Source organism: Strix aluco, chromosome 10 (genome assembly GCF_031877795.1).
Source record: "Strix aluco isolate bStrAlu1 chromosome 10, bStrAlu1.hap1, whole genome shotgun sequence".
In the NCBI taxonomy this organism is placed as follows: Eukaryota; Metazoa; Chordata; class Aves; order Strigiformes; family Strigidae; genus Strix; species Strix aluco.
Window position 1 is genome coordinate 10,035,560 of NC_133940.1, and position 26,477 is coordinate 10,062,036.

Here is a 26,477-nt window from a genome sequence, read left to right on the forward strand (position 1 = left end):
TCTTGTTCATTGCTCACTTTATTTTACAATACTTAGTAGAGTAAGAACACCCTAGGAAAAGTATTTTAGTTCAAATCCATAACATGGTATTTAATCCCAAGTAAAGCAACAAAACCATGGGCTATACAGCGCTGTTACTACATCACGCAAGAGACACAAAATATTATTTTCCAAACAAGGTACTTTATGCACCAATTCTTAATGTTGTCTTTATCCTTAGTGGTCAGTGCATTCAGAACAATTTTTCCTTCTCCTTCACATTTTACAACTCCAAATACTGATGCTGTTTTGCAGAATGGGTTAGTTCAGACATGCAGTTGTATTTTACTTTAAATGATCACCAATCCTATCAGTAGCTTCGAGCTATGTATTTGTACTCATTAGTGGTATAACATACAGGCAGTTTTGTTTTCAGTACTTTAAAACAGGGTTGGATTTCATGTTCTTCTATCAGGCAGTATCTGTTGGGACAGTGTAATTCTGTACAACTGCAGCTTTCTGATGTTCAATAGGAGCTGAGACTTAGAGCTGCAGCCAAGCCTGTGCTGGCAACCTTTGACAGCCTGTCTGCTGGTCAGGGTGAGCAGCAGCATGATCCCCAGGCCTCGCATCCAAGTCATTCCAGACTGCATTGGAATGGCATGTCTCTCAGGCTGCTGCACGGTTTGGACACATTTAAAATAACAAAAGGAACAACAGGCACAGAGCTTACTTTTGTAACAATTTCTTTGTTGTACAGTTGGCCTATTGGTCCAATACATTTATGGAAGTCTTACACATTTGGAAACTACCAAAATAAAAAGAGAGGTATCTAAAAGGTGCACTGAAGTCAGGAAGGCTCCCAGCAAAGATTTTTCCCAAAAGTAAATATTCTGGCTGGAACAGCTTGCTAGTAACACTGGGCCTGTAGAGAACTGCAGTTTCAGCAAAGTCTCCAGTGCCACTGGAGTTATTAAAATCGGTATCAGAGTATCACTTATGACAGAGAGGTACTCATCCTCCAAGCTTGTTGCAGCACATTGCCCTTGAACCGTTGTCTGTTACTTCTGCTTTGTCGACAGATCTGTGATAGCTCCTGGTAGCTTTCTCCTGTCTCTGAATACCCAGCAGACAAGCAGTGTTTCATTTGAACTGATTATCAATCAGGGTTCCTTTCATCTTGGCTTTCTTGGCTTCCAACTCAGCCTGGTTAAGAAAATAAAGATAGAATGAAGTAATGTCTGGATACATTTCCCTTCAGTGCTCCAATGGGGTTTGGTTGACCACCACAAGCTTTTCGCACCAGCAGCAAGAGCAGCTCAAGTTCTTTGCTGACTCCCTCCTCCCCTGAGGTACAAAACGAGGGCCACCCTTAAAAACATAAAAAGACCAAGACTAACTGCACAGAAGACGATTTCATACTTTCTATCCTCAGGTGGAAGCTGCACATTTTCCCCCCCTTCCCATCTACTACTCTGCTGTCATAGCAGGTAAGATGTTCTGTGATGTTCTTGCCATTAATTCTTCAAGTGACCCTTCTGGTAGCAGCTGAGCTGGCAGGTCCTCCACAAGGCCCTTAGCTTGCCCTGACGCCTCACGGCAAAGACCTGCTCGGCTAAGCAGGCTTGAGCGCACAGTATTAGTGGTGCCCCGGTTGGCAAAGCCACAGTCTTGTTTCCCTCTCCCTTTTTCCTTGTCCAACAGGTCATGGAAATTCTCCCTGCAAAAGCTCTGCTGGCTGCTTGTCAATTAGCTCTATAAGTAACTGCATACAATTTTAAGTTCAGGACTAGAGTATCTCTATAAAACCTGTAAAGTAAAAGTCATCCTCACAAAGCTGCAAGTTACCTATGGCTGTACCAGGACCCCTCTATACTTGCAGCCCAATCTGCGAGATACCTTTCGTGTACAAAGCCAACAGATCTTAGGGATTCATGTTCAACACCAAAGAAAACACTCACCAATTCCTGGAGCCTTCTCTTGCTCATGCCTTTGCGTTCCAGCTGTTTCTCAATCACTTTTGCATTCTGTGCGTAGGAGTCTGCAATCTCCCTCTGAAACACATACAATGTCACTACTTTGCAGCAGCAAACCCCAAAGTAACACCAGCTCACCCAAATGGTGAGACGATCTCTGGCTCTGATCAGTGTCTGAGACAGCTGCCCAGGTCAGACGTGTCCGCCACCGAGGGCAGACAAAACTCACCGCTTCAATCTCCTCCTCCTCTTCATCAATTGTGGAGACTGTGACAGAACTGAACTTGCCCATGTCTTTGGTCCGTTTGGTCATCATCACCTGGGTGAGGAGCAGAGTATTTTGTTAAACCTTGCCACAGTGGTTCCTCGAGGGACCACTTCCCCCTCCAAAGCTTTTGAAGCTTCTCATGCAAGTCATTAAGATTACCTGAACTCCATCGGTGGCAAAGGAGAATTATTCCCACTAATTTCTGGGCTTAGAGCTGTCACTATCAGAAGCAAACTCACTGATACATAATAGATAAGCCAGACTTTCAGAATCACTGTGCAGACTACGAATCTGACCTACTTAAAAATGGAAACTTTCTGGTGACTGAGCCTAAACATCAGGCACAGTCTAGATTTCCACGTTTATTTTTTTTTACCCTTTAGTGCTAGGTCTCCAAGCTGCAGTGACCTCTGTAAAGGAAAACTTAAGGCAGACAGGGAGAAGACCCCAAACTGAGTTATCATTTAGAGGTCCTTTTCCTTCTTTTTTCTCTCCTTTGCCCCTGCTATTAAGTGATTTTACGCACCACACCTTTTTGAAAAGCAGAGAAAGCCTTTTTACTTCTCTAAAGCAGATTACCTTTTTGGGAGGTTCTTGTTTCTGAGTATATATGTTTGTTTTCCCAAAACCCTGGCCAAATTTGACCACAGCACCATCAACAATGAATGTCACGGGAGCATTTTTCTGTTGGTGTTGATAAAAGAGCAGCAGTCCACATCTAGAACAGAAACACATGGAGCTGTGAGGAAACCCAGATTCTGGCTTCCTACGGTTACCTCACAGACTCTAGAAGTCACTAAAGAGCCACCGCAGTCACTCACTTGCCACACTTCTTCCTGAACTGTCGCTCTATGCCTTCTGGTCTGGGGGAGAGAGGGAGAGCTTGAGAGGAGGGCGCAGACAGCGGGCACTGGTGCCTGGCTGGTGGGCCCCAGCCGGGTGAGGCAAGGCCAGAGCACGGCAGCCCCTTCCCTGGGCCGCGGAGGGGCTCTCAGAGGGGCGGGGGGCGGAGGCCGGGGCCCGGCCGCGGCCCACCTGCGCAGGAAGACGCTCTCCTCCTCCTCCGCGTTGCAGAACTTGTGGGCGTGCTTGGCGGCGTCCATCACCCGGGCGCGGTCCCGCGGCCGCATCGGCAGCTTCTCCAGCTGGCAGTCTGCGGGGCAGCGGCGGGGCCGGGATGGCGGCGGGGCCGGGATGGACACCCGCCGCCTACCCGGGCCCTCCGCGCCGCCGGGCCCGCGGCCTACCCCGGCCGCCCGCGGCCTACCCCCGCCGCCCGCGGCCTACCCCCGCCGCCCGCGGCCTGCCCCCACGGCCTGCCCCCGCCGCCCGCGGCCTGCCCCCTCCGCTCACCCAGCACCAGCACCATCTGCCCGCACAGGCAGTAGTAGACGTGAAGCGGTTTCTCCCCATCGTCGTACTCCTCGCGGTCACGGGTGTCGGAGCAGACGACGGAGCGAGACACCACCTTCGGCATGGCGCCGGGGCCCGGCCTCCCTCCCCACGGGCCCGGCCTCCCCCCCCCGCCCCGCCGCAGCGGCGGCTCCGCCCGCTGAGCGTGAGCCGCGGCGGGTCTGCCTCGGCTCTCGCCGCCGGTCCTCCGGAGGCGGTCGTTTCTCCTCAAAGGGGAAGCGGGGGGTGCCGGTGTGCACCCGCGGGGTTAAAGGCACCCCGCTTCCAAGCCCAGCATGGCACAGTAAGGTCGCGCATTCAACACAAATCACAACGGCGACACTCGGGCCTTACATCATTTCTCTTAACAAACAACCTGGGCCGGACTCGGCACAGAGGGGCTCCGGACCGAGGGGAACGGCGAGACGGTGACACCATTTCCCTTCACACCCACTTCGGGGCAGCTGTGTCCAACTGCCCGTGCCTCCCTCGGGGCTGGCCGGTGGGGCTGCTGGTGTCCCCAAAGGCAGGGCACTGAACAAAGCCTCCTCTTGACAGGCACCAAGAGCTCATCTGTTTCTTGTTGCATAGGCTGGCTAAGAGCAGGAAAGGTCAAGAACAGGAGATTTTCAGTGCAGCCATGAAAGCAATTTTCTAATTATTTTCTTTCAACTTCTGTGAAAGGCAGCAGGTCTTCCTCCCGTGTCTTCTTCTGAAGCCACCTGCCCATGTGGCTATCTTACATGAAGTTACAAGTGAGGAGAAGTGGAAAAATGGGGCCTATCCAGTCTACTTCAGACTACAGCAGAAATTCTTTACCCTCAAAGGCTATTAAAAAAGGTAGAAAACAGATTATTTTCCCTTGGAAGCAGAAAATGCAGCATAGCAGGTTGTGCTGGTTTTGGCTGGGGTAGAGTTCATTTTCTTCACAGTATGGGGCTGTGGTTTGGGTTTGTGCTGACAGCAGTGTTGATAGCACAGGCATGTTTTCGTTACCGCTGGGCAGCGCTGACACAGAGTCAAGGCCTTTTCTGCTCCTCACCCCGCCCCACCAGCGAGGAGGCTGGGGGTGCACAAGGAGCTGGGAGGGGGCACAGCGGGGACAGCTGACCCCAACTGACCCCAGGGACATCCCAGGCCATGTGGCATCATGCTCAGCATATAGAGCTGGGGGAAGAAGGGGGAAGGGGGGACGCTGGGAGTGACGGTGTTTGTCTCCCCAAGCCACCGTGGAGCCCTGCTTCTCTGGGGATGGCCGAGCACCTGCCTGCCCATGGCAAGGGGTGAACGGATTCCTTGGTTTGCTTTGCTTGTGTGCGCGGCTTTTGCTTTACCTGTCTTTATCTCAACCCACAAGTTTTCTCTCTTTTACCATTCCCATGTCCTCCCCCACCCCACCGCAGGGAGGCAGCGAGCGGCGGCCGGGGGGAAGGGGCAGGAACACTCCTGCCGGTACGAGCGCCGCGCACCCTCCGCCGCTGGGCCGCAGCCGCCCGTCGCTGCCCGCCGCCGCCTCGGCGCCCGGGGCGGGTCCAGCCGCTCCCGCCGCCGCTAAGGGAGAAGGCGGCTCCCCCGGCCGCCCGCCCGCCCTCCGTGGCGTCACAGGCCACGTCTCCCCCCGCCCGCCGCAGCCGTTGGTACAGCCCCCGGCCTGGGGCACCGCCCCTCGCCCCCGCGCTGCGGTGGTAGATGCTGCGCTGGGGACTCAGCGACATCCGGCTCCGCCCCCTCTCCCCGCGCCGTTGGTACATCCCGGGATCGCCCGGCAGCCGGCGCAGGAGTCGGTTCGGCCCAGGGCTCCCCCCGCCGCCTCAGTGGTAGAGGCCGCGATCGCTCCTGTTCGTCAGCGCTGCTGGTGCCTCAGTTGGAGCTCGCTGTCGCCGCCGCCGTCTCTGGGCGCCCCGTCCTCCCTCTGACAGTGTATGAGTGATCTATAACCCTGCGCCCGCCATGTCCACTCCGGCCCGTAGGCGCCTCATGCGGGACTTCAAGAGGTAACCGAGGCCGCCGGCCGAGGGGAGGCGGGGGGCGGCGGGCGGGAGGAGGACGAAGGGCCCGGCTCTACCGGGGGAGGAGGGGGGCAGCACAACATGGCGGCGGGGTAGGGCGCGCTCCGCTGATTGCGTAGCGCCGGTCGGCGCTGCCTGCCTGCGGGTTACGCTGTTTGCGCAGGGGCGTGGAGCTACCTGCCTGGGTTACGCGAAGTGCGCAGGGGCGGCCGCCGGCCGCGCGAGGGGCGCCGGAGGTGGGGGGGGCGGCGGGGCCGGTGCCTCAGCCCTCCCTGTGCCCCGTAGGCTGCAGGAGGATCCCCCGGCCGGGGTGAGCGGGGCCCCCTCCGAGAACAACATCATGGTGTGGAACGCCGTCATCTTCGGGTGAGTCGGCCGGGGGCGGGGGGCTGGGGGCGGCAGGCCGCGGGGGCCGCCGCCGCGCTGCCTCCTGGGGGGGGTCGGAGCTGGGCTGCCCGCGGCGTAACGCTGTGCTCTGCTTCTTCCCTCCTTTAGGCCTGAGGGGACCCCTTTCGAGGACGGTAAGTGCGGCTACGTGTGGGCCTGGGGTTTGGCTTTCTCGGGACAGACTGCTGCAGTTTGACACGGCCTTGGTGTGTCACTGCCGTGGACTTTGCAACAGGTGTGGGCTCGGGGATGGAGAAGGGACATGGGTGCATATTCACCTGACCACACAACCCTATGCTGGACTTACCTGAATCTATCTTTCTTTATTTATTTTTAATCGTACTCCAAGAAAGTGTTGTAGATTTAGATTGCTATGTTGACTGACAGAAACCTACAAATTAGTTTATAGGGGCTTTCTTGTAATCGCTAAATCTGACTATCCTAAGCCTAATTTAACATACTGTTTTAAGGATCTCCAAGCTTTGCTGTTGAACCCTGGATTGTGTTTTTAGGGACACTCATATTTGGAATACTGTCAAAAACCTGGCATAGAACCGTTGTAGTTTGATTTGAGTTCTGTTTTTTCTGATGCTGGAAGTGTTTTGCGACTAAGTCCCAACGTGAGTCAGCTGAAGTAGGAAATGGGCTGAATGTTTGAGGAAGTTCAGAACAGATTTTTTTTGTTGTTTTTTTCCTTGGCACCTACTTCACTCTGCTACAATTGGTATCATTCAGGGTTAAAGATTAAAAGGACTTTTTAACTTTAAAAGCTGACTAAATAGATGCTTGTAACACACCTGTGTCCTAGCAGTTTCTCTCTGGCCTTACTGTCTTTTATAGCTTTACTGATGCTGTATGAATACTCTAGCATCTTTGTGAAAACTTGTTAGACATGAAATACTGTCTAACTGAAATCAGTGATGCTTTTTTTTTTTTTTATGCTTTCAGTGCAGGCTATAATTAATCCTGGATCTCCATGACTCATGACAAAAGCATAGGAAAAATTCCTTAACTCTTATGTTGTTCTTGGCTAACTCCTTTGTCTCTGTTTATCCTTGGAGGTAACACCTGTGGGCATGCCTGTAAATTGCAGATTTTTTTTTTTCTGTAAAGAATTTGAAGATTTTAAATATTTCAGGCCTGAGAAAACTCCAAAGACTCCAGTTACTTTTTTTAAAATATATTGGATTAATTCTGAAACTTGCTATAGTAGCTGCTTCAGAAGTCTAATGTTTAGAACTTAAGTATGCCGTATTACATAATAGAACAGATAGACTAAATCTGTTCTGTTTTCTCGTCTTGTAAACCTTAAAGAAGGCTCTCTTAAACTTCTGTGAGGGTTGCTGGAGCTGCTTAGGTTCTTGGTGCACTGCCATTAATAGCGTGATTCACTGTTTGGAGCAGAAAGCTGTCTCCTTGCAGTGTGCTAAAATGCAGGTTGTTTCTATGTTCAGGCTCTTCGAGCTCAGTGTGGGGTTAACAGATGCTATAAGGGCTTTTTTCCATATATTTCCATTTAGTTGCAGGCTGCTTTTGAGAGCCCTGATGTACTGATTTCCTCTGTGCTTTCCACTGTGGCAGCACTGTGTCTTTATCTCAAACACTTAGGACATGTTGCACTCACAGCAGTTTGAAGTTCAAACAGATGCTTGAGTCTGCTGCTGCTGTCCTACTGCTTTGCTTGATCTAATAATATAATCTCGGTGAGAGATGGATTGCTCTTTTCATAGCAAAGTGTGTGTTTTCACAGTATGCGCGCAGGAAAACAGATATGTCTTGCGTTGTAGGATATGCTTATCTCCTTTTCTCTGGGACGTATCTTACATTGTGCTAGATAACAAAATACTAAGTGGTGCCTAGAGATATGGGTGGATTGGTGCCTCAACTGCGCTTTTCCATTAAGCAGGTGGAGTAGCACAGTTCAGATGCAGTTTAGCATAATGTAGGTAAAATTAAGGGAATTTTTATTTAACGGTATTGAGCTGTTAGTTTGGGCTTGTATGGTAACTGTGCAGGCCTGTGCAAGACAAAGGTACGCTGGAGCTCTAATCCTTTCCAGGAAGCCTTTGCAGGGCAGTGTTCTTCAGAAGTCGCTTTGATTTGTTGTCTTTAGGCTCTGTCACTTCTTGGTGATACTGTAAGACTTAAGATACCTTAGTTCTTGTGAAAGTAGCCTGTGAATTTTTTTTTTTTTGGTTGAACTAGAGGTGCAATAACTTCAACATCATGAGAATCCCTGTTCTTTATACTCATTCTGGTGAGACCCTTCTCCAGTCTCAGCTTCCGAGATTTTTGGCTTTGTCTGAACTGAAAACCTTAAGTTCAAACACGTTTGTTTACTTGCTGTGCAGCATAATGCGGCTAACAACCCTCCCTCCCCTCCACCCCCAGACTTCAGAGGGTGTTTTCACAACTCAGTGCGCAGGCTGACTCGGCCTAGGAGCAACTACTAATTTAGATCAGCAGCATAACTTCCATCTTCTGGTTTAAGAGGACTCGATTGCAGGTGTCTGCAGTAGGACCCTGGGGATATTTACCCTGCCCTTCACCATATTTCTAAGAATCTATGTGTGTGGCATCTGAAGTGGTAGTGCTGTCACAGGGATAGAAACCCAGGCTCTCCCAGTCCTTCAGACCTGTTCTCTGAAGCTGGATGGTGATACTATGGTTAGTGCAGGATTCCTGGCTTGGAGAGGGTTAAGTAACACAGCTGTTGCAGTCTCCTGCCTTGCTGTGAGTGTGCAGGAGGCTTGAACAGAGAGAGCAAGGCGTTTGCCTTCTGTAGGGTTTGTTCCTTGCTTACAGAACACGGATTCTGTATCCTCATGCGGGAGAGGAAGAGATCGTCCCTGCTTTATGGACAGAGGAATAGAGGGGGCTGCCCTCGCTCCTTGCAGCGAGGAGGGCCTGGCAGGGCCCTGGGCACTGCTCTGGTGGGGGACACTCAGGCCAGCGTACAGGCCATGGAGAAGCCTCCCTGTTAGCCATGCCAGAGTTTCACATCCCGAAGCAGAATAAACAGATCAACAAGGTAAATACAAGAGAGAAAAAGGGAATGTTCTCTTAAGATCAGTGATGATCCTGATATGAATAATGAAATGAATGACAATTTTAAAATTGGCTGTCTAGGGTAAGTTGCAAGGAATACCAGTTGAAACCTATAAAATTAGCAACAGACTGGATGCTGAAGGCCTCATCCCCAGCAGTGTGTGTCGTGATACCTGCTTCACTTGTGTGGGCTTTCAGTGGGAGTGACCTTTGGACTTTGCTTCACTGGATCTCTGGATCTGTCCTTTAATAAAGCTCAACAGCGAGGTGTTGTGTACTGTGGAGCCCTTTCAAAGAGCCGTTGCCACTCTGGGTCTTAACTTGGAAATTTGAGTAGGTAGATGCTTCAGCTGGAAACTGTCTAGCCGCTCGCTCAGATTTGTGTTAAAAGTAATGCTGCCCTGTCCCTGGTGGGACAGATAGCTTCCCTTTCTTTCAGCAGTTTTAAATGGATTCTGAGACCAAACTGCCCATGTTACTGATTTTTGGCCATCTTATCTATCCCCTCTGCTCCCACTTCAGTCAGTGTTCTGGAATAGCATTCATTTTCTCAAGTATGCTTGTTGAACTCTACTATTTGATGGTTTGTGCTCAGTTTTCAGCCTACTGCTTGCTTAGTCACTCTTCCACAGAAGAAAATGCCTGCTTTCCTACCTCATAAGGAGGCTACTGAGAACCAGAACTGGGGCAGGGAGAGCTGGGAATCTCTTAAGATTTAGAATCAAATCTCTAAGCGTTTGATTCCAAAGGGCCAGTGTTGCTTGGGATTGTCACTGTGTAGGGAGGAGGGGTAGTCCTGAGCTGATGCTCGCAGCTGGTAGAAGTTGTTACTAACTTGGCTTTCAAACTGATCTTGGATCTGTCTCTGTGCCTCTGGATTAGCTGGGGTAAAGCTTGAAAGCCCCACTGCAGGCTTCTGCTAATTTGAACAATCTTAACTATGCTACTTTTGTTCCTTTTGTTTTACAGTAAGATAGCATGCTGGGGGCTCTCTGCTCTTATGCTGTTAGGCTACTAATAAAAAACAAACATGTAAAAAATTATTTTTAGGATGTTTGGACTTCCCACTGCTGTTCAGATAGCTGTGAAGCATCTGTACTGTGTCTTCATATGCAAACTGGGACGTCACAGCAGTGACCTTCATTTCTTGCAACTCAACATCATAATTTATCTCCTTATAAAGGAAGGAGTCCCTTAGAAACACTGCAGGTCCTTGCTGATCTGAAAAACAGGAAAAGGGTTGAAAAAATCTCTTCTCTGGCTACCAGTTGTTGGTACATATTTGCCAGCCAAACAAAGGAATACATTAATTATATTAGTGCTGGAAAACTCCCTCACAGTAGGAAGCAAGGATGAGCTTTATATCTGAGCCCCTGAGTTTTAATTTGGGCACTGAGTGTTGAGGGGGGAAAAAAACCTGTCAGTGATACGTAAGAATGCCTTTTCAAAAAAGGTACCGTGTCCGCGCCGGCAGGTGTTAGAGCTGTTGCTGTAAGGTACGTTCCTTTTACGGGAGGGCTGTATATTTATATGAAGGTGCTTCAGATACGTCTCTCTGGACAGACCCAGGAACTCCATAAACTGCCTCCCACTTGGCTGGTCTGAGGCCACAGCATGGTAAAGAGACTCTTCCCTGTTGTGAAGTTGAGTGCGCAGCGTTCCTCAGCTACTGATTGGAATTGCCAGCAGTGCTTAGTCCCCTGGACCCATATGTATGCAGCTTAGTTGACAGACTTCTTATTCTCGGATTGTCATAGCCTGAGGAGAAGGGCCAAGATAACTTATGTTGGTGCAGGCTGTTAAAATGATTGGATTGGGACTACACGGTTTTCTGTTTCCGCTTGATTAGTCTTTCTCAAAGGAAGAGTAGTTAATGTGAAGTAAATGATCCGATTTTTATTTTAAGGTGTCTGATTTGGATGCTGTTTTCAATACTACTTTTCTACAATAAGACCTAATTACTTCACAGTCGTTGATAAAAATGTATTTTCTTGAAATTTAAACAGGGAGGAAATAAGGAGGTCCTTGGCATGATAGCATATCCCAGTCTCTAGGACTTACTCAATCATGGCCTGTTACACGGCTGGTTGTACACCAATGTGTGTTGTTTTCACAGTGCACTGGGATTAGGCTTTGTGGAAGAAAACCTCAAGGACAGATTTATTTCCTTACACAAACCTTTTGGTTGGGGTGGTGGTTTTGGCAGTAAAAGTCAGTCATGGGAGATAGTCTTGTACCAGTACTGTCTGGGACTTCAGAGTTAATGATTAACTCCAAAGAGAGTAGAAGAATCACTGTAGGACTGAGCGATCTATATTCCCTCTCCAGCATGCATGTATGAGCAGAGTAGTACCGGTTTGTGTTTGTGGAGGGATACTACTTACTCATCCCCTGTGTAAATTCATTCTGAATAAAGGTTACTTATCTCTCTCTCTCAACTCCAGGAACTTTCAAACTTACAATAGAATTCACAGAAGAATATCCGAATAAGCCACCTACTGTTAGATTTGTCTCGAAAATGTTTCATCCAAATGGTAAGTACTTACACAATGCTTGCTTTTTTTTTTTTTTTTTTAATATATAGCATGCTATAGTGCTGTAGAAAAGGGTCTATTTATTATAAAAGTTTCCACTATCTATTAAGCTACCAAAATTGCAGTGTGGTTCTGTGTAGTTTTGGTAAAGATGAATATGTGAGCAGTGCTCAGGCTTGAAATGAAAGGAGCCTCTTACCTTTCAGGTGTTACAGCACAGTGTTGATGAGATGCTCTTCTCTCTCAGCTGCCTGTTGTTAAACCTCACAGAAGAGTATTTTGTACTTAAACAGCAGTGCCCTGGGCTTTTGTCTATACGTAGTGCATACGAGTGTAGTGACAGTGCTGAATGCAGTTGTCTTTCATCACTTTACTTCCCAAAAATGCCTGTAAGAATGCTACACCTTGAAATGTAGTGCTAGTTTCTAACTACAGCCAGTGATAGTAAGATTGTTTCAGTAATCCCCTTGGTAATTAGAGGTTGGAGATGTGTGCCTTGCCTCCAAACAAGTATTAGCTTTGTGAAGAAAAACTGGAAACTTTCCAGTGTAGTAAGTGTGTGTGTGGGTAAAGTGCACGGAGGGAAGGTTCCTCTCGAGGTGCTGTCAGAAAGGTGACTAGACACTGTCTGTGGTAGATACTTTCAGGGGAAATCTTATGTGTAAACAGCTTTTTGCTTGTGTTCTTTATTTGGTTCACTTGTGGGTAGCTTAAATTCTTTTGCCTTAAAAATCTATTCATGGTTTTCCATAGTGGTAGTTGCAATCTTGTAGAGAAGCTTGATGTTGAAGAATAAGCAGCAGTTGACTTTAAGTACCTCAGACAGCTGTGGGTGACAAGCTTCACCTCTTCCTGCCTACAGGCCTGTTTGCTGGACTTAAGTCTGCCAGACGGTATTGACTTCTGCGGTGTTTGTCAGTTTTCAGCATGAGGTAGTGCTAGATAAAAACCGAGTAGCTGTACAACTTCTGTTTTAAGCCATTCTTCTTGAACCTTTTCTAGTCTATGCAGATGGTAGTATATGTCTGGATATTCTTCAGAATCGTTGGAGTCCTACTTATGATGTCTCCTCCATCTTAACATCCATACAGGTAAAAAGAACTCTGCATGAAAAGGCAGAATGCAATCAGGATGCTTTGACAAAAACAGCTCAGGAAACACTTTTTTTTTTTTTTTTTTCCTCCCCTCCTGCTAGGCAGTATAGCCACTATACCTTGGGATTTGCTAAAGTGTGAATGCTTCCCAGGTGTAAAGGGAGCGGCCAGTGACCGCAGGCGGTGGCTGAAGGGACCCACCCACCCAGCGATGGCACTGCCATCGGTTCAGCAGTCGCCTGCGCTGCCAAGAGTGAGACTGATGGCGAAAGCTTCCCGTCACTCGCAGCTGGAATACCGCAGCGTGCCGTACCTGTAGCTAGATTAACCTCTGCTCGCTAGCTTGTGCGGATAGTTTAAGGAATATGTCGGAAAACTATGCATGCTTTCGAGTGCCTAAGAATCTTTTTCTCTTTGCACAGTCTCTATTGGATGAGCCAAATCCTAACAGTCCAGCAAACAGCCAGGCAGCTCAGCTATACCAAGAGAATAAGCGGGAATATGAAAAACGGGTTTCTGCAATAGTAGAACAGAGCTGGCGTGACTGTTGACCCAGGATGATGCAAATGAACACTCTGTTGATGAGGAAATAAACAAAGTGTCTGAGTCATCTTTTTCCTCCTAGCATTTACTTTGCAAGCAGAATAGCTGTTGTGCTGTTGCCACCCTCCCTTGCTGAAGCTTCTTCTCCTTGGACATCAGAAAGCACCCACTTTGAAGTCAAATGTTCTGTACTTGGGTTACTTGCAAAAGAGTTACTGATGCCGAATTCATTTCCTGTGGTCCCTCTCCAGTCTTAGGGCAGTATTGTGCATTTCTGTAGTGTACACTAAGCTTTTAATTGTAATTGTGTTATACACAGTGATGCTTATGTGTAGCTTGATAAAAGGGATGTTTATATACATACACATTTTTTAACTGATATTAACTAAAGTGCTGATGTGTCCAGGCTGGTCATTTACCTCTACTATTGGTTTAGACCCCACTGCATTTGTAAGTACTGAGTGAAGAAGTAACCTCGTTTCCCTTTTGTATTGGTTTAGCAACTCCTTGCTCATGGAGAAAAAACAACTCTCAAATTGATTCCAATTCAGATATTTAGTAAGACCGTGGAATGCTAGTTACCGCTGCACTTCACACACAAGATTTATGTACAGATATACATAAATCACTACAGTTGTGGTACTTTGATCTTTGCTTAGGCTGAGAAACAACCCCCCCCTTTTTTTTAATTTTTATTTTAAAGGACATGCCTACAGAGACTGCTTCAATATGTTTCTATAGTCCTGTCACTGAGGCATTACTGGACAAAACCAGGTAGAGCTGTGGTACTCTGAGCGCAGACCTTCCACATCAAGGAAGAGGTAAAACCTGAAGTGTTCCAGTGGTGGAATTACTCCCCTTCAGTGTCCTTCTCCTGCCCCTTATCTTTAGCTGAGAAAGATAAGAAGTTCTTTGGGATCCGGCTGTGCCTCGTGGAAAGGTTGAATGAAGTAGGGGGTAGGCACTTGGGTCTCTGCAGTTTCTGCTCTTTGTAGATTACCGTGGGGTTTGTGTGAGCTACTGCTGCATGCTTGAGTTAGTTTCCCTTCAGTTTTATGAAAATATTTTTTCAACTCTGAAAAAACATTTGTAAGTCCAGACTCACTTTTTTTGTAAGGCTAAGTTTGTACATTTGGATACAGTACCTTAAAGCAGCAGTGTGGGATGAGACCTACAGTTGTGTTGTCCACTGTTCCAGTGTCTTTTGTGTGCACATTGGTCTGTTAGTTGAGAAGTTTAACTTTGCACAAGTAACCCATGTAAGAAACTGTACATTTTTCAAAACTTGTAAATAAAGTGTAACCTTAGTGCTTATTGTATAAATAGGCAAGAGGTGTATAACTGTGGTTATTTTGGTGGAGCCTGGGGCGGGATCAGGCCCCAGGTGGCCCCTTACAGCAGGACAGTGACATTGTTCCTGCCCAGGGCAGCAGCAGTGCCCGCCAGGGCAGGGGGTGGTGGACTTGGCCCTCCCAGCCAGGCACGGCAGTGTGAGGGGCAAAGGAGGAGACAGGCCAGGACTGACAGACATGAGCCTTAGTGAAACCAGTGCCTGCAGGAGCTGCAGCACTGTGTCAGGCCTCAGCGTGAACTGTTGACAAAAAGGAGCCTGTGATAATGAGTTACAGCAACTTAATGGGCTCAGTAATGAATTGGTAGAGGAAGCATGTTTATTTTCCTCCTGTCTTACGAGGGGAAGAACAGGATTTTAAGTGGCTGACACATAACAGAAGCTGGTACTGCTGCTTAATTCTGTAATGAAGATGGAAGTGGCCAGGCTCTTTTAAAAAATTAAACTGGCCTTTGTACCTGCTGCACCCACAGCTCCCACTGCTGAACAGGCCTTTTGTCTTACATGGCACAGCCTCGCTCCACTGCACTCCCACCAAGTTACAGGGGCTCCTTCTGAAGGACAGTGTCCTCACAGCCCCCGGGTGAGAGCTGCCCCGCTCCTGGGTGCGCACAGGGAAGGGACAGCACCTCTGCCTCACCTAGGGGTGGGTGCTCCTCGAGCGCTCCCTGGGTGAGCCTGGCCCCTGTCAGAGCCAGTCAAGCAACAAGCACCTTAGTTGCTCCAACTATGTTACAGAGCCCAGACCACCACTCCAGCTCCAACTGGGATGGAGACACCAACCCAGAGTATCTGAGCTGCTGCCCCATCCCAGCTGGGAGGGCTCCTGCAGGCTGCTGCCAGCAGAACCCTTTCTGAAGGGGCCAAGTCCTACTGCCACAGAGGCCAGCGCATCAGTCCCTCCATTTCGTATTTGTCTTGGTGGTTGCTAAAAAAAAAAAAAAGAGTGGACTCTTAAGGCAGCCAGAAACAAGAGCAGCACAGAGCAGTGTGTGTGTGGGGGGAAATCTCACCTTTACACCCCTCTGGGGTACAGACTTCATCCACTGACTGAATTGTAAACCGCTTACGGCTCCACGAACGCACCGCAGCGGGGAGGCTGGCAGTGCCTTAGCTCAGCCAGGCCACCCCGGCCACCCAAACCTACAGCCACCACCTGAGCTGGAAGGCAACGGGCAGGTCCCGCACGCGGCAAAGCTGGGGGGGGGGGCGAGGGTCACAGCCACACGCTGGCACCTGCCCCTGCCGAGGCACCTCTTGCCCCAACACCGCCGCGGGGCCCCGGCTGCCTTCGCAGCAGCACCAGGCTTTGAAGACCTGCTGCATGTCCAAGTTGGGGAGGGGGGCTGCGCTCCTGCCTGCAGGAATATCTCCCTAGAAAGTACCAGGCTTCTTCCACTCCTACATCACCATCTGCTAGAGCCCAGTGTTCTTGAGAGCAGAATTCAGAAGTAGAGAGGGAATAACGCACACAAAACCCCAACAAAACCAAAAAACCAACATACTTTTAGAATTGTCAGATTATTTTTCTACGAAGACAGCAGCAGCACGCTTTTATTTCAGAAGTCCGAGCTAGAAGGTGGGCTGCAGCCATCCAGGCAAAGAGAGGAGGGAACGCTCGTTCTCTTCTTCCCGAGCAAGTCTTACCTGCCAGGGCAGCCTCTTCCTTCCCATAACTGTGGGGACGAAAGTGCCTCTGACTGCACATCACCAGGATACTCCACCTCATCAGTCGGTCAGTCACCCACTCCTCAGCACTGAGAGTATTTAAAAAGAAAACAGAACAGGAGGTGGGAAAAAAAAGCTAGAGGATGATGTAAAAAGATGGAGCAGCAAATATAGGCAGCAGAAAACCAAAAGTGATAGCTGAGACGCAAGGCAACAGAACAGACAAAAAAAAATATTTCATGAAGACTGGCTTCACGCTAAAGACTCATCAGCAGCAAGGCCCGGCTGCTGACAGAAACAGCCCGCGTCCCCAGGCACGGCTCACGCTGGGCTCTCCCCAGGGCCATCCCCAACCTCTGCGCTCTCCCCGCGGGAAGCCAGCGTTCCTGCCAGGCTCACGCAGCACCAGCACCTGCGGTACGATCCCGGCGGAGGGGGGGACCTGCTCCCCCCAGCAAGGAGAGAAGCGCCCCGGGCTCCCAGCAGCGCCTGCCCGCCCTGGAGAGACGCCGCACTCACACCACACGCCAGAGCAACACCACAAAGTTTACTTGGGCTTCGCGCCTGACAGACACAAGCACAGGTACAGTAATGGAGCAGAGACATCATTAGGCACAGGTTTGACTTTGCTCAGGATTAAAGAGCTTATGTTCAAAGTAAAAAAATAAGTTATATAACAGTCCCCACAAGCTACACGAGCATCTTTGAGCGTGGGCTCTGCGTTTACCTCCAGTTCTTATATTTCACACTTCACCATGGTATTTGCACATGTCAAGCAGTGCTCCAAGGTAAAAATGCACTGGAATTATCTCGGTCCAATACAGTGACAATTAAGGTGCTTTCGGGAATTCTCAGTATGGGAGACTCAATGTAGAAATCTATGAATAAAACTGTATTGTTAAACAGGTTAAGGACATCTTTCTACATACATACACAGTGGAGACAAGACCTCTATATATTTCTCAAGAATAAATGCAGTTTTCACACATTTTTTTTTATACAAAGTGTGACAAATCCTTTTTTTTTCCAGAAATAAAGTTTTATTTTTATTGTCATTAATACCAACTTTACATACAGGTCTATTCCTCCAGACTGCATTTCCTTTGCTTTTTATTTTTTTTTTTTTTTTTAAAAAAAAGGCATTTTTTTTTCCTTCCTTGGTCAAGAAGAATAAGGGAACTATAATTTTAAATGATGTCAAATTCATTCTCGTTGGACATGTGTTTTTGCTATTACAAAACTATTAAAATGTGGAGGAACAAGTAATATCAAAGACACATACAGTAACAGCACTACTGCTTTTGGGTTGTGCTAATATACTTGAACAGAACTTGGTCAGTTCTAAATGTCTAACAACATTTTTGAAATTATATTAACGAAGTAAAAGACTTCAACGTTAATATAACCAACAACAAGAAAAATGCAGCATCTCTTTCTTTAATCGAGTATCTAGGAAGCTCAGTCTGTGGTGACGTGGGACACCTAACCTCACTTTGCCTGAGGCATAATAAGCTCGTAATGCCCAACCTGGCCTTCTTGCTTCAGCTGGTCCAACAGATCCTCCTTGCGCCGCTTCCTGCTCACCACCAAGTATCTGTTGTGCCCCTGCCCATGAGATTTACTTTTAAGACCATATTTTTGGGCAATCTGATGTATCTGCTTCCGCTCATCCATGGTCAGTTCTCTAGAGAAAGTCAAGTCAATGTGACTTTCTGAGCGTGCATAGTTTCGAATGATCTCTTCAATATCTCTTTTAGCGATTTTGTTCACCCTTTCTACATCAAGCCCAAGTCCCTCCCTTTTAAACTGCTCCTTCACCGAGATAGGCTCTCTAATTCCTTCACCGTCTTTCCCTAGGCCACCGCCTGTCCAGCCCATCTTTCTTAAAATTTGATTCCCAATGTTATCTTCTTTGATCTTCTGTTTGAAAGCCTCTTCTGCTGAGCGACCCCGAATCTCATTTCTGGAGATGACATCTTCGATGGTGCCTTTCTTCAGGTTATTAACAACAGTTGGCTGAGTCTTTTTGAGGATTTTCACGGCTTCCTCTGCTGCCTCATGCTTGACAGATTTCTTCACTCCAACTGCTTCTGCAATGAATTCATCTTCAAGCAGCACCTTGCACTTCCACCGCATGCCAGTCATCCTCTCAAAGACATACTCCACCGTCATCTTGTTGAACTGGGCGGTGTCGTTCAGCGTACACACTGGATTATTGGAGTTCTCATAAATCACCAGGTCCTTCAGGTCCTTCTTCCTCCCGGAGCCCCGCGATGAGCAGCCCACTTTCTGAACCTGGGTCACTTTGATGGTAGTTATATTTGACTGCATCTTCTGCAGAATCTTCAAGGCCTCCTCAGCTGCCGCGTGTTTGCTGGTCTTTTTAGTGCCAAATCCCTCGGCTAGGCAGTGATCTTGGAGATACACTTGACAACGCCACGAGCGGTTGGGCATTAATTCGTATTTATATTCAACAGACATTTTGTTATATGAGGCAGAATTGTTAAGTATTCCTATTGCGTCGCTGGCATTCTCCGTGAGGACAAAACTAGTCCAGTGTTTGCTGGTATTCGTGGAACCTTTCACAGATTCAGTACCAGGCTGCATCGGGACACAGTCCCTGTTGGCAACTACAAACTCCTCGTGAGGTTTAAGAGCAGGAGGGAAATCTGGGCGACTCACGCCTGCCTCACACACCACCAAGTCTTCGTGATAGGTGTGCCTGAACTTCCGCTGAACGACTCGAACTTCCACAGAGTTCTTCAGCAGCCTGACCGCCAGCTCCGCGGCTCGATCCCTGGATCCGTTTTTGCTGCCGGCGTAACCGGTGGTCAGGTAGACGTTCTGACACCGCACTTCACAAGCGAAGCCATCTGTTAGAAGTTTCCTGCTCTTGGGGAGGTCAGCAGGGGCGATTTCTTTCAGAGGAACATAAATATATTCAGGATTTGTCTTGCATGCCTGAATTGAACGTGTCAAAAGATACGTATAGTTAATTTTATCAGTCCCAGTGTTTGCATCTGGGTTAGCAAGATTTTTCCAGATAGCTGCTGACAGTTTCTCAATAAAACTCTGCTTCAGCATTATAGCTGACGGAGGGAAAGTCTCTGATGCAGACTGGACAGTCGAAGGAGAAACAGAAACCTGCAACACGCTGCTTGCAGTAGAGTCCATGCTATTCACAGCCTTCTTGGCTGCTGCTGCCTGGCCTGCAAAGCCAAACCCAGCTGAGTTGGAGAGCTGGGGATCCACCTCCCGTGCACTCACAAAAGAATTTGTACAGTTTTCAGGTGGCTGCACTATGCTGTTCGTATTTGCCTCCTGGTTCACCTCCTGCATTTGGTTATCCAGAGATTCTTCCTTCTTGTCATCCTTCTCAGCACTGGTGACAAAGTGTATGGGTTCAAAACGTGGTCGCACCCGGAACCTGGGGACCATCTTTTTGGGTGGCTCAGGAATCTCTTCCAGCTCTGGACCTATGGGGTGGAAGAAGAGGACAAGATTATCAATATGTGCTATGACAGGGAGACAGTGTTTTCACAGAGTGACCTCCAGGAGAAGCCTGCAGGCTCTGAACACAGGATTCCTACTTCTTAGCTACAAACCAAAAGGTTTCCTTCTGAAGACGTTCACAATTGATCAAATAAGACCATTCATTCTTGTGTGGGTCACTACGCAGTATTTCCAGCTCCACAACTACCATGCAAAAATTATGTATTTAGTTACATGGATTTTAGGTCCAAATCACTTGCTCTGCTCCCCAACACTGCCCACTGAACCCAGCCAGTAATTTCTGAAGTTAATCCATTCAAAGCTACTAAAACAAGTAAAAACTACAGCCAGTAAGACGGAACACCAGAGCGGGACTAGAGCCTCAGCTCTGACTCTGCTGCAGGGTTGCGGGATGATCTCAGATGATAAACTACTCTGTCTTCAGGTCTTCTCATCTAATGGAGGAACACAGTGATACTGAACCCTCCTTTCCAAAACACGCAGGGCTGTTAATGACAGTGTTAATAGAAGCATATTTTCTGTAAATATAACTACCCTTGGCTAAAAGACACCAAACATGGAGAAATCTGCCCGAGCCTCAGGCGACAGCTGCAGCGGCTGAGGGGGCCCATTACACATTACTGGTAGACAGACCTCTTGTTTCTTAACCAGAAGAAATGCAAATGAGGCAGAATATCCTGATACGCACAGCTACTGCAGAAAGTGAGGATCAAATAGCTGATAAGCAAATACGTCACATCTAAAAGATGGTTATACAAGACTTCTCTGGTGAAAGATTTAGCCCCCACACGCCAAAGTGGTACATGCATGTCATTTCATGAGAGGAGCAAAAGGCCACCTCAGCGCCTTGGAATGAGCTGCCTAATCCAGTGCCAATGTATGCAATCGTAATATAGGTCAGGAAACACATCTGTCTAGACATCACCCTACCTTAACGTTATTTATCATAGCCTAGTTCATTGCAGATGAAGAAACCACTTCACATACAGCATAAACAGGCCTTCACATTTAAATCAGGCGACAAAGCTCTTATACATGTGTTAAATCCTTCAGTCACCAGTTTTGATGAATTATGGCAAGGTTTAAATTTTTTGATCGGTTTGGTATCCTGATGATTGCACTGCAGCAGCATCTAAAGGCTCTCACCAGCAGAACAGCTCTTTATGCTGTCTGTGCAACACGCAGTAGAGAACCCTTCCCCTCAGAGCTGCTGCCTGAGAGACAGACAAAACATGGGAGACAAGTAGTAATTTCCTCAGTTTTGCAGCTGGCCCATGGAAGCACAGAAAGATTGCTGGGTGTCAAAGTAACAGAAGAAACTTTGCCAGAGCTAGGGATTATATCCAACCCTAGAGGAGTCCTGTGCTGTCTGACCATTTGTACTTTAAACAGCCAAACTACGGACTGATGCTGCCTCACAAAGCAAGGGCCTGCCTGCTCACATCCACAACCTGCACCTGCACACATGACCGATTCTCCCATCCCTCGCTCCGCAGAGGGCAGGGCGCTCCCAAGGTGCTGGAGAGGAGCCAGCAGACGGAGCCATTGAACTGCCAGCCCTCTATGCCTGCGGCGTTTCCTCCACAGGAAAAGCTACAGCTGGAACGTTGACCCCCGAGACCACAGGACTGGGCTGACACATGCAGGACTCTTCCAGGCACGGTAGGGAGAAAAAAAAAGAATAAATTAATCCCACCACCACCCCTCAGTGCTCCAGACCGGCTGCAACTCAAAATCACGAAGCTGAACTCCACGTCTCCATGCAGGTGTATAATCCCTTCTCAGGTCAGAACGTCACCCCTCACCACAGTGAAGAAGGGCAGACAGATACTTCATTACATAGATTCAATTCCCCAAGACTATGACTAGGGAAAATCACCTACCTGGTAATTTCAATGAAAAATTGTATTTTCTTAAGCAAAAAGAGAACTTTACATGAATTACGTACACCCCACAACGTGGCAGAGGAGGGAAAACACCGCAGTCTAGCAGAGTACATCCCGGTGATTTCTCTTCAGTTTGCCGTGCTGGCTCACGCTGCTCTCCCCACGCTCCCACTAATGCCCACCCGACAGCGACCAGGAGACATGCAGGCAGATATACTCACTGTCAGATGGAGAGTGGTATCTTTTTAGCTTCCTGCTAGGGACCAACTCGTATGTCCTCATTTCCCCGATATCGATGCCTTCAGCCATCTTGAGAACCTTCTCCATGACCTGCAAGCCATATCTGTGTGGATTCAACAGGAAACCACTTTAGAACTGGTCCCACGGGGGCAACACAAACACAGGCACACACAAGCTTTTATTATGCAAAACAAGAACCAAAGCTGCCTGAGCCACACGGTACCTGGTGCAGGGGAGACGTTCCCCCTGATTTTTCTGGAGTATTAACCCAGGAGCTGAGGCAGCTCAGTGCCGGCAGACGGCCTGCACACCAGCAAACAGGCTACCTGGCTCTAAGTGAACCCACTCGTGAACAACAAATCGTGCAGCCACCAAACTGAGTGTTTTAAACTTAAATACATTATCTATCGAAATATAACATTTGGCAGAGCTACTAGGGACATTAAGGAACCCGGGGACATGGGGAAGGGGTTGTCCCCATGGGCATTGCAGTGTCAGTGAACTAAGCACAGGAGCGACCGACTGGCACTGAAGTCTTGTCTGGGTCAGCAGCCACACACCACACGTCACCAATACTGAAATCGCGGATGTCAGATGACAAAGGCCCTGCTCAGCCTTTATTGACCACTCTTTAAAAAGCCATACTAATTTCTAGCCTGGTAGCTGTAACTGAAGCATTTTAAATCCCTGAGCCATGGCAGCGGTGAGGTGGCTGTAGCCAGCTCTGTGCAAACCCTGGCCCCGCAGCAGCACACTCACAGCTCCACAGAGGCAGGACACGCACTGGACAGCCCCTTCCCTCCTGGCCTTACATCCCCGACCAGCTCAGTTTTCCATTGCTCTGGGGATCCATCACATGTTTTCAAGCCATTTGCACGCTGAAGCTGAACAAGAAAAAAGCCCAAACCTTCCTAACCAAGGAGAACCTACAAACATGACCTGGAACCAGCCTCTGACAGCTTCACGCTGTGGTTCAGAAAGGAGAAAAAGCAATCTTGCACCTGTTCCGTGGTGTGCTCACCTTCAAAGGTCAAAAAGCATCAGGTCACTGCCCATGGACAGGAGCCCCCAGCTGACCCAACAACTAGTGTTGCAATAACTTGCACCAGCTTTTAAATACTTCCAAGGGCTCTGAAAATCTACTTGCTCTCCACTCAGGAAATGCCCTTCCTGTTCCTGATGCAGAGGGCCAGGCAGAAGTTAGATCCACTTAAATCACTGGGTGATAACTCTGAACACTCCCCAGCACAGGCCCTGCTTCACCAGCAGGTACCCAGCACCGCTCAGCCCCCAGCAGAGAGGCAGCAGAACTCTGCACGGGAAGACGATGCCAAGAGGGATCAAAGGGAGGTGGACAGTGGCGATACCTCATCCTCCTGCAGCCAGAAGGGAGTGGGGTGGGAATCTCTGTTCCTCTCTCTGGCTTACAGGGAGAAGAGTACATTACCTCTGATGGGAACATGAAGAATGATGCCCTTTTCCAGCAGGGTGCAAGAACAGCGTTAGAATTGACGTGTGCGTGTCACTCTTCTTCACAAAGGATGGAGATGTCTGGGGCTCAGATTTCTGCCCAGGGGAAGATCAACCACCCCCAACATGTGTTTGTCTAACAGGGCCTTAGAAATCTCAAGTTGTAGAGACTGTACATGGAGGCAGAGGAATGCCATGCCTCCAGTGCCTAGCTGAAGTCTCCCTGGTGTGACTCAAATATGTTACCTCTTATCCTGATCCCAGTAGCTCTGGAGCATTATGCTTCCCCCCATATTTTGCAGCCACCTTTAACATATCTGAGAACACATGCATCTTCTCTTATCCATCCCTAGACTAAATGAATCCTGTTACTTAACTGCTTCCTCACAGACCATGTTTTCTAAGCCTTCTGGACATTCTCCAGATCATCCCCCAGCAGAACACTCCCTCAGTTTTCATCAGCAGAGACAGATCTGTATTTACTCTGTCAAACAGGTTGTCTTCAGCTAGCAAGTGATCAACAGAAGAAAACAAAAAACAAAAAACCCCAACCCAAACCAAAATCCAACCAACAAACTTCAGAGAACAACAAAAATTCCCTGAACTTTTTAAGTTATTCACTTGATACAGCAGCAACAGCTCTTCCCAAGCAGCAAAAGGCAGTTCCACAGTTCCAGTGAAAGCTGTGGGTCCCCTCCCTTCCCCAGACAGCTCTAAGTGAAGCTGCCAATTGCATTTTAACAGCCCAGCGCATTTGCTGTGCCTGTGTGGGGTGTTCACGTTCGTGCACAACACCAGCTTTGGGGAGACATCCTCACTGATGATGGCTCTGCACAGCATCATGCCTAAACCTATCCTCATGTCTCTCCTGAGAGTTGCATATAGAGATGTTCATCAGGGAAAGTACATGCACTTACAGGCTTAAATGGCACCATTTTTTAGGATTTGAGATCTTGCCACGTAGTTCTTCACTTCTGTTATCAGCACCCTGTATTACCGCACTGATTCCCAAAAGCACTATCACAAAGAAGGCCCTCCATTAAGACAGCACATAAACACTGTAAGATGAGCTAATGGACAAAACAGACTTTATCTTAAGAAAATATGTTCAATTTTAACATACTACTCAAGCTTTGGAATTTGAAGCTGTTTTAAAACTACGTTCAACTTTGGTGCTTGCAGCGCAGAACAGTTTAGTACTTGGACCAGAAAGAAATAAGAAAACATGCAGATCTACACTTAAAGACATTGACTTGGCTCTGTACAAATAACACAAAATATTCCCCAGCAAGGCTCTGGGGTAGTAACATCAATAAAAGTCAAACTATATGCCCTTCAGTGTTTACAAGGTCCTCTGTCACTGCACAGTTTGCTGCAGTTAGTCGTTAAGCAGTTGCTTCTGTCTTTAAAGCCTTGTGTCCAGTTAAAAATAATCACAACATCAGGAGCGTCAGTCAGGCCGTGGGTGACGTTCCTGCAGATCTCCACAGCCTTGCCCTTACGGTACGGTGGTTTCTGCACGTGAACACTAACCCTGATGGAAGCAAACCTCTTCCACTCACCAGGCCTATTTCTCTCAGAAAAACTGAGCTTTAAGGGGACGGTATAGGCTGCTTCATGCTTAGAGGAATACTTTCTTCTCAAATTACAAAGCACAATACCACAAGCTTAACGACTCCTCAGGGGTGGGACATCAAGAACTACTTTCAAAACACACACGTACTTTTTCAGCAGCTTGCTCCCCTCCACATACGAACACACGCACATTCGAGCGAAGAATGCTTCTCCCGCACCAGCCGCTTCCATCCCGGCTCCTCTGGGGTTACTTTCTAAAAGGCAGCTGGGGCCGAGGCTCAGCCGAGCAGCGCCGGGAGCCCCTGGGAGCGGAGCGGCCGGAGGGACCCGGAGCTCCTTCTCCCCGCCCGACGCCGGGGGCTGCCCGGCCCCGCTCCAGGCGGCGGCTCCAAACCCGACTCCTGCCAGCAGACCGGGCCGCCTCCGCGGTGCCTCGGCCGCCCCAAGGGGACCCTCCTGAACCCGCTGGGGCACCCGCGGCTGACAGCCACCGCCAGACCCCGGCAGGGAGCGGGGCCAGCGGCCGGGGCCCACCACCGCCACCCCGGGCGGCCGCCTCAGGCCCAGTCGCTGCGACCCCCGCCCCCCCCGCCCCGCGGCGGCAGCCCGGTGCCGGGGATGTCCCGCCGGGCCTCACCTGCAGCCCATGAAGACGTGGTTGGTCCAGAGGACGGAGAGCGAGAGGAGCTGGTCGATGGCGGCACCGGGGTAGCCGTGGAGGTGCCGGAGGATGAAGCGGCGGCGCAGCCCCCACTGCCGCTCGGTCTCGTTGTACTGCCGCCACTGCTCCAGCACCGACTCGGGCACCGGCTCGGGCACCCGCTCCGGCTCCGGCGGCGGCATGGCGGGCGGCGGCTCAGCGGACGATCCTGCGACGCCGAGGGGGCCGTCCCCGCCGGTGGGTGCCGAGCCGCCGGGCACAGGCGCGCACGGCGGCGGAAGCGGCCCGGGCGTGCCGGAGGGGACCAGGCCCCACGTGCGGACCAGGCCGCGGCTCGCTACGGGCCGCCGGGGAGCGCCGGCCCGGCCTCAGTAGCCCGGCCCGGCCTCGGTCCCCCGCTCCGGCCCCCGGCCCGGCCCGGCCCGGCCCGGTCCGCCGCGTCCCCCCCCAAGTGCCGGTGCGGCGGGAGCTCTCCCTCCCTCCCCTCACTCGCGCGGAGCGGCCCGGCCGGCGCCGCGTCACGTGGCCGCGCGTCACGAGCGCGCGAGACTCCGCGGGAAGCTGCCGCCGCCGCCGGCCGGGCGGCTCGTCCCCACAGCGCCCCCTGGCGGCGGGGCGGGCCTGGGCAGGGCGGGGCCTCCGGGGCAGGACCGGGGGCTGGAGAGGCCGGGCCGCAGCCTCCCCCCGAGGCCGGCCAACCCCCGGCCCTGCCCCGAGCCCGCAGGACCGCCTCGGGGGGCCGCCCCAGCAGCTCCTCCCCGCCGGGCTGGAGGAGCCAGAGGCCTTTCCCGTCCCGTCCCGCCTCCCCCGGCCGCGCACCGCCCGGAGCAGTCGCCGTCAGCGGGCCGCGGGGCTCTGCCCGCAGCGCCAGGAGGGGGAGACA

At 49.8% G+C, this 26,477-nt stretch overlaps 3 protein-coding genes across 5 annotated transcripts; 1 reads left to right on the plus strand and 2 right to left on the minus strand.

Moving 5' to 3' along the window:
• STEEP1 (STING1 ER exit protein 1) lies at nucleotides 1-3,760 on the minus strand. The gene is made up of 7 exons (XM_074835198.1): nucleotides 3,577-3,760; nucleotides 3,259-3,376; nucleotides 3,045-3,086; nucleotides 2,803-2,941; nucleotides 2,185-2,274; nucleotides 1,941-2,033; nucleotides 1-1,185 (listed from the first exon to the last, which is right to left on the minus strand). The coding sequence occupies exons 1-7, from the start codon at nucleotides 3,698-3,700 to the stop codon at nucleotides 1,123-1,125; spliced, it is 669 nt and encodes a 222-aa protein (XP_074691299.1). The 5' UTR covers nucleotides 3,701-3,760; the 3' UTR covers nucleotides 1-1,122.
• A 1,579-nt stretch (nucleotides 3,761-5,339) lies between these two features.
• UBE2A (ubiquitin conjugating enzyme E2 A) lies at nucleotides 5,340-14,560 on the plus strand. 2 transcript variants are annotated; one of them, XM_074835201.1, is made up of 6 exons: nucleotides 5,341-5,609; nucleotides 5,910-5,990; nucleotides 6,120-6,145; nucleotides 11,504-11,593; nucleotides 12,596-12,684; nucleotides 13,110-14,560. In XM_074835201.1, exons 1-6 carry the CDS (start codon nucleotides 5,566-5,568, stop codon nucleotides 13,236-13,238), a joined length of 459 nt encoding a protein of 152 aa, XP_074691302.1. In that variant the 5' UTR covers nucleotides 5,341-5,565; the 3' UTR covers nucleotides 13,239-14,560. The 2 variants fall into 2 exon arrangements, with proteins under 2 accessions (XP_074691303.1, XP_074691302.1); XM_074835202.1 differs by lacking the exon at nucleotides 5,910-5,990 and having other exon boundaries at nucleotides 5,340-5,609.
• Nucleotides 14,561-16,778: 2,218 nt separating this feature from the next.
• NKRF (NFKB repressing factor) lies at nucleotides 16,779-26,093 on the minus strand. 2 transcript variants are annotated; one of them, XM_074835199.1, is made up of 3 exons: nucleotides 25,571-26,093; nucleotides 21,870-21,991; nucleotides 16,779-19,725 (listed from the first exon to the last, which is right to left on the minus strand). In XM_074835199.1, the coding sequence occupies exons 1-3, from the start codon at nucleotides 25,774-25,776 to the stop codon at nucleotides 17,738-17,740; spliced, it is 2,316 nt and encodes a 771-aa protein (XP_074691300.1). In that variant the 5' UTR covers nucleotides 25,777-26,093; the 3' UTR covers nucleotides 16,779-17,737. The 2 variants fall into 2 exon arrangements, with proteins under 2 accessions (XP_074691300.1, XP_074691301.1); XM_074835200.1 differs by lacking the exons at nucleotides 21,870-21,991; nucleotides 25,571-26,093 and adding an exon at nucleotides 21,220-21,792.
• Between the last annotated feature and the right edge of the window lie 384 nt (nucleotides 26,094-26,477).

Excerpts from the sequence above, each read along its gene's own strand:
- STEEP1 (XM_074835198.1), bottom strand. The coding sequence starts at position 3,700 with ATGCCGAAGGTGGTGTCTCGCTCCGTCGTCTGCTCCGACACCCGTGAC. Across the intron at positions 3,377-3,576 it reads GCAGATGGTGCTGGTGCTGG|ACTGCCAGCTGGAGAAGCTG; the intron begins GTGAGCGGAGGG and ends GCTGCCCCGCAG. Across the intron at positions 1,186-1,940 it reads AGAGAAGGCTCCAGGAATTG|GCTGAGTTGGAAGCCAAGAA; the intron begins GTGAGTGTTTTC and ends TTTCTTAACCAG.
- UBE2A (XM_074835201.1), top strand. The coding sequence starts at position 5,566 with ATGTCCACTCCGGCCCGTAGGCGCCTCATGCGGGACTTCAAGAG. Across the intron at positions 5,610-5,909 it reads CTCATGCGGGACTTCAAGAG|GCTGCAGGAGGATCCCCCGG; the intron begins GTAACCGAGGCC and ends TGTGCCCCGTAG. Across the intron at positions 11,594-12,595 it reads GAAAATGTTTCATCCAAATG|TCTATGCAGATGGTAGTATA; the intron begins GTAAGTACTTAC and ends AACCTTTTCTAG.
- NKRF (XM_074835199.1), bottom strand. The coding sequence starts at position 25,776 with ATGCCGCCGCCGGAGCCGGAGCGGGTGCCCGAGCCGGTGCCCGAGTCG. Across the intron at positions 21,992-25,570 it reads CACGTCTTCATGGGCTGCAG|ATATGGCTTGCAGGTCATGG; the intron begins GTGAGGCCCGGC and ends GAATCCACACAG. Across the intron at positions 19,726-21,869 it reads ATACCACTCTCCATCTGACA|GTCCAGAGCTGGAAGAGATT; the intron begins GTGAGTATATCT and ends TCCACCCCATAG.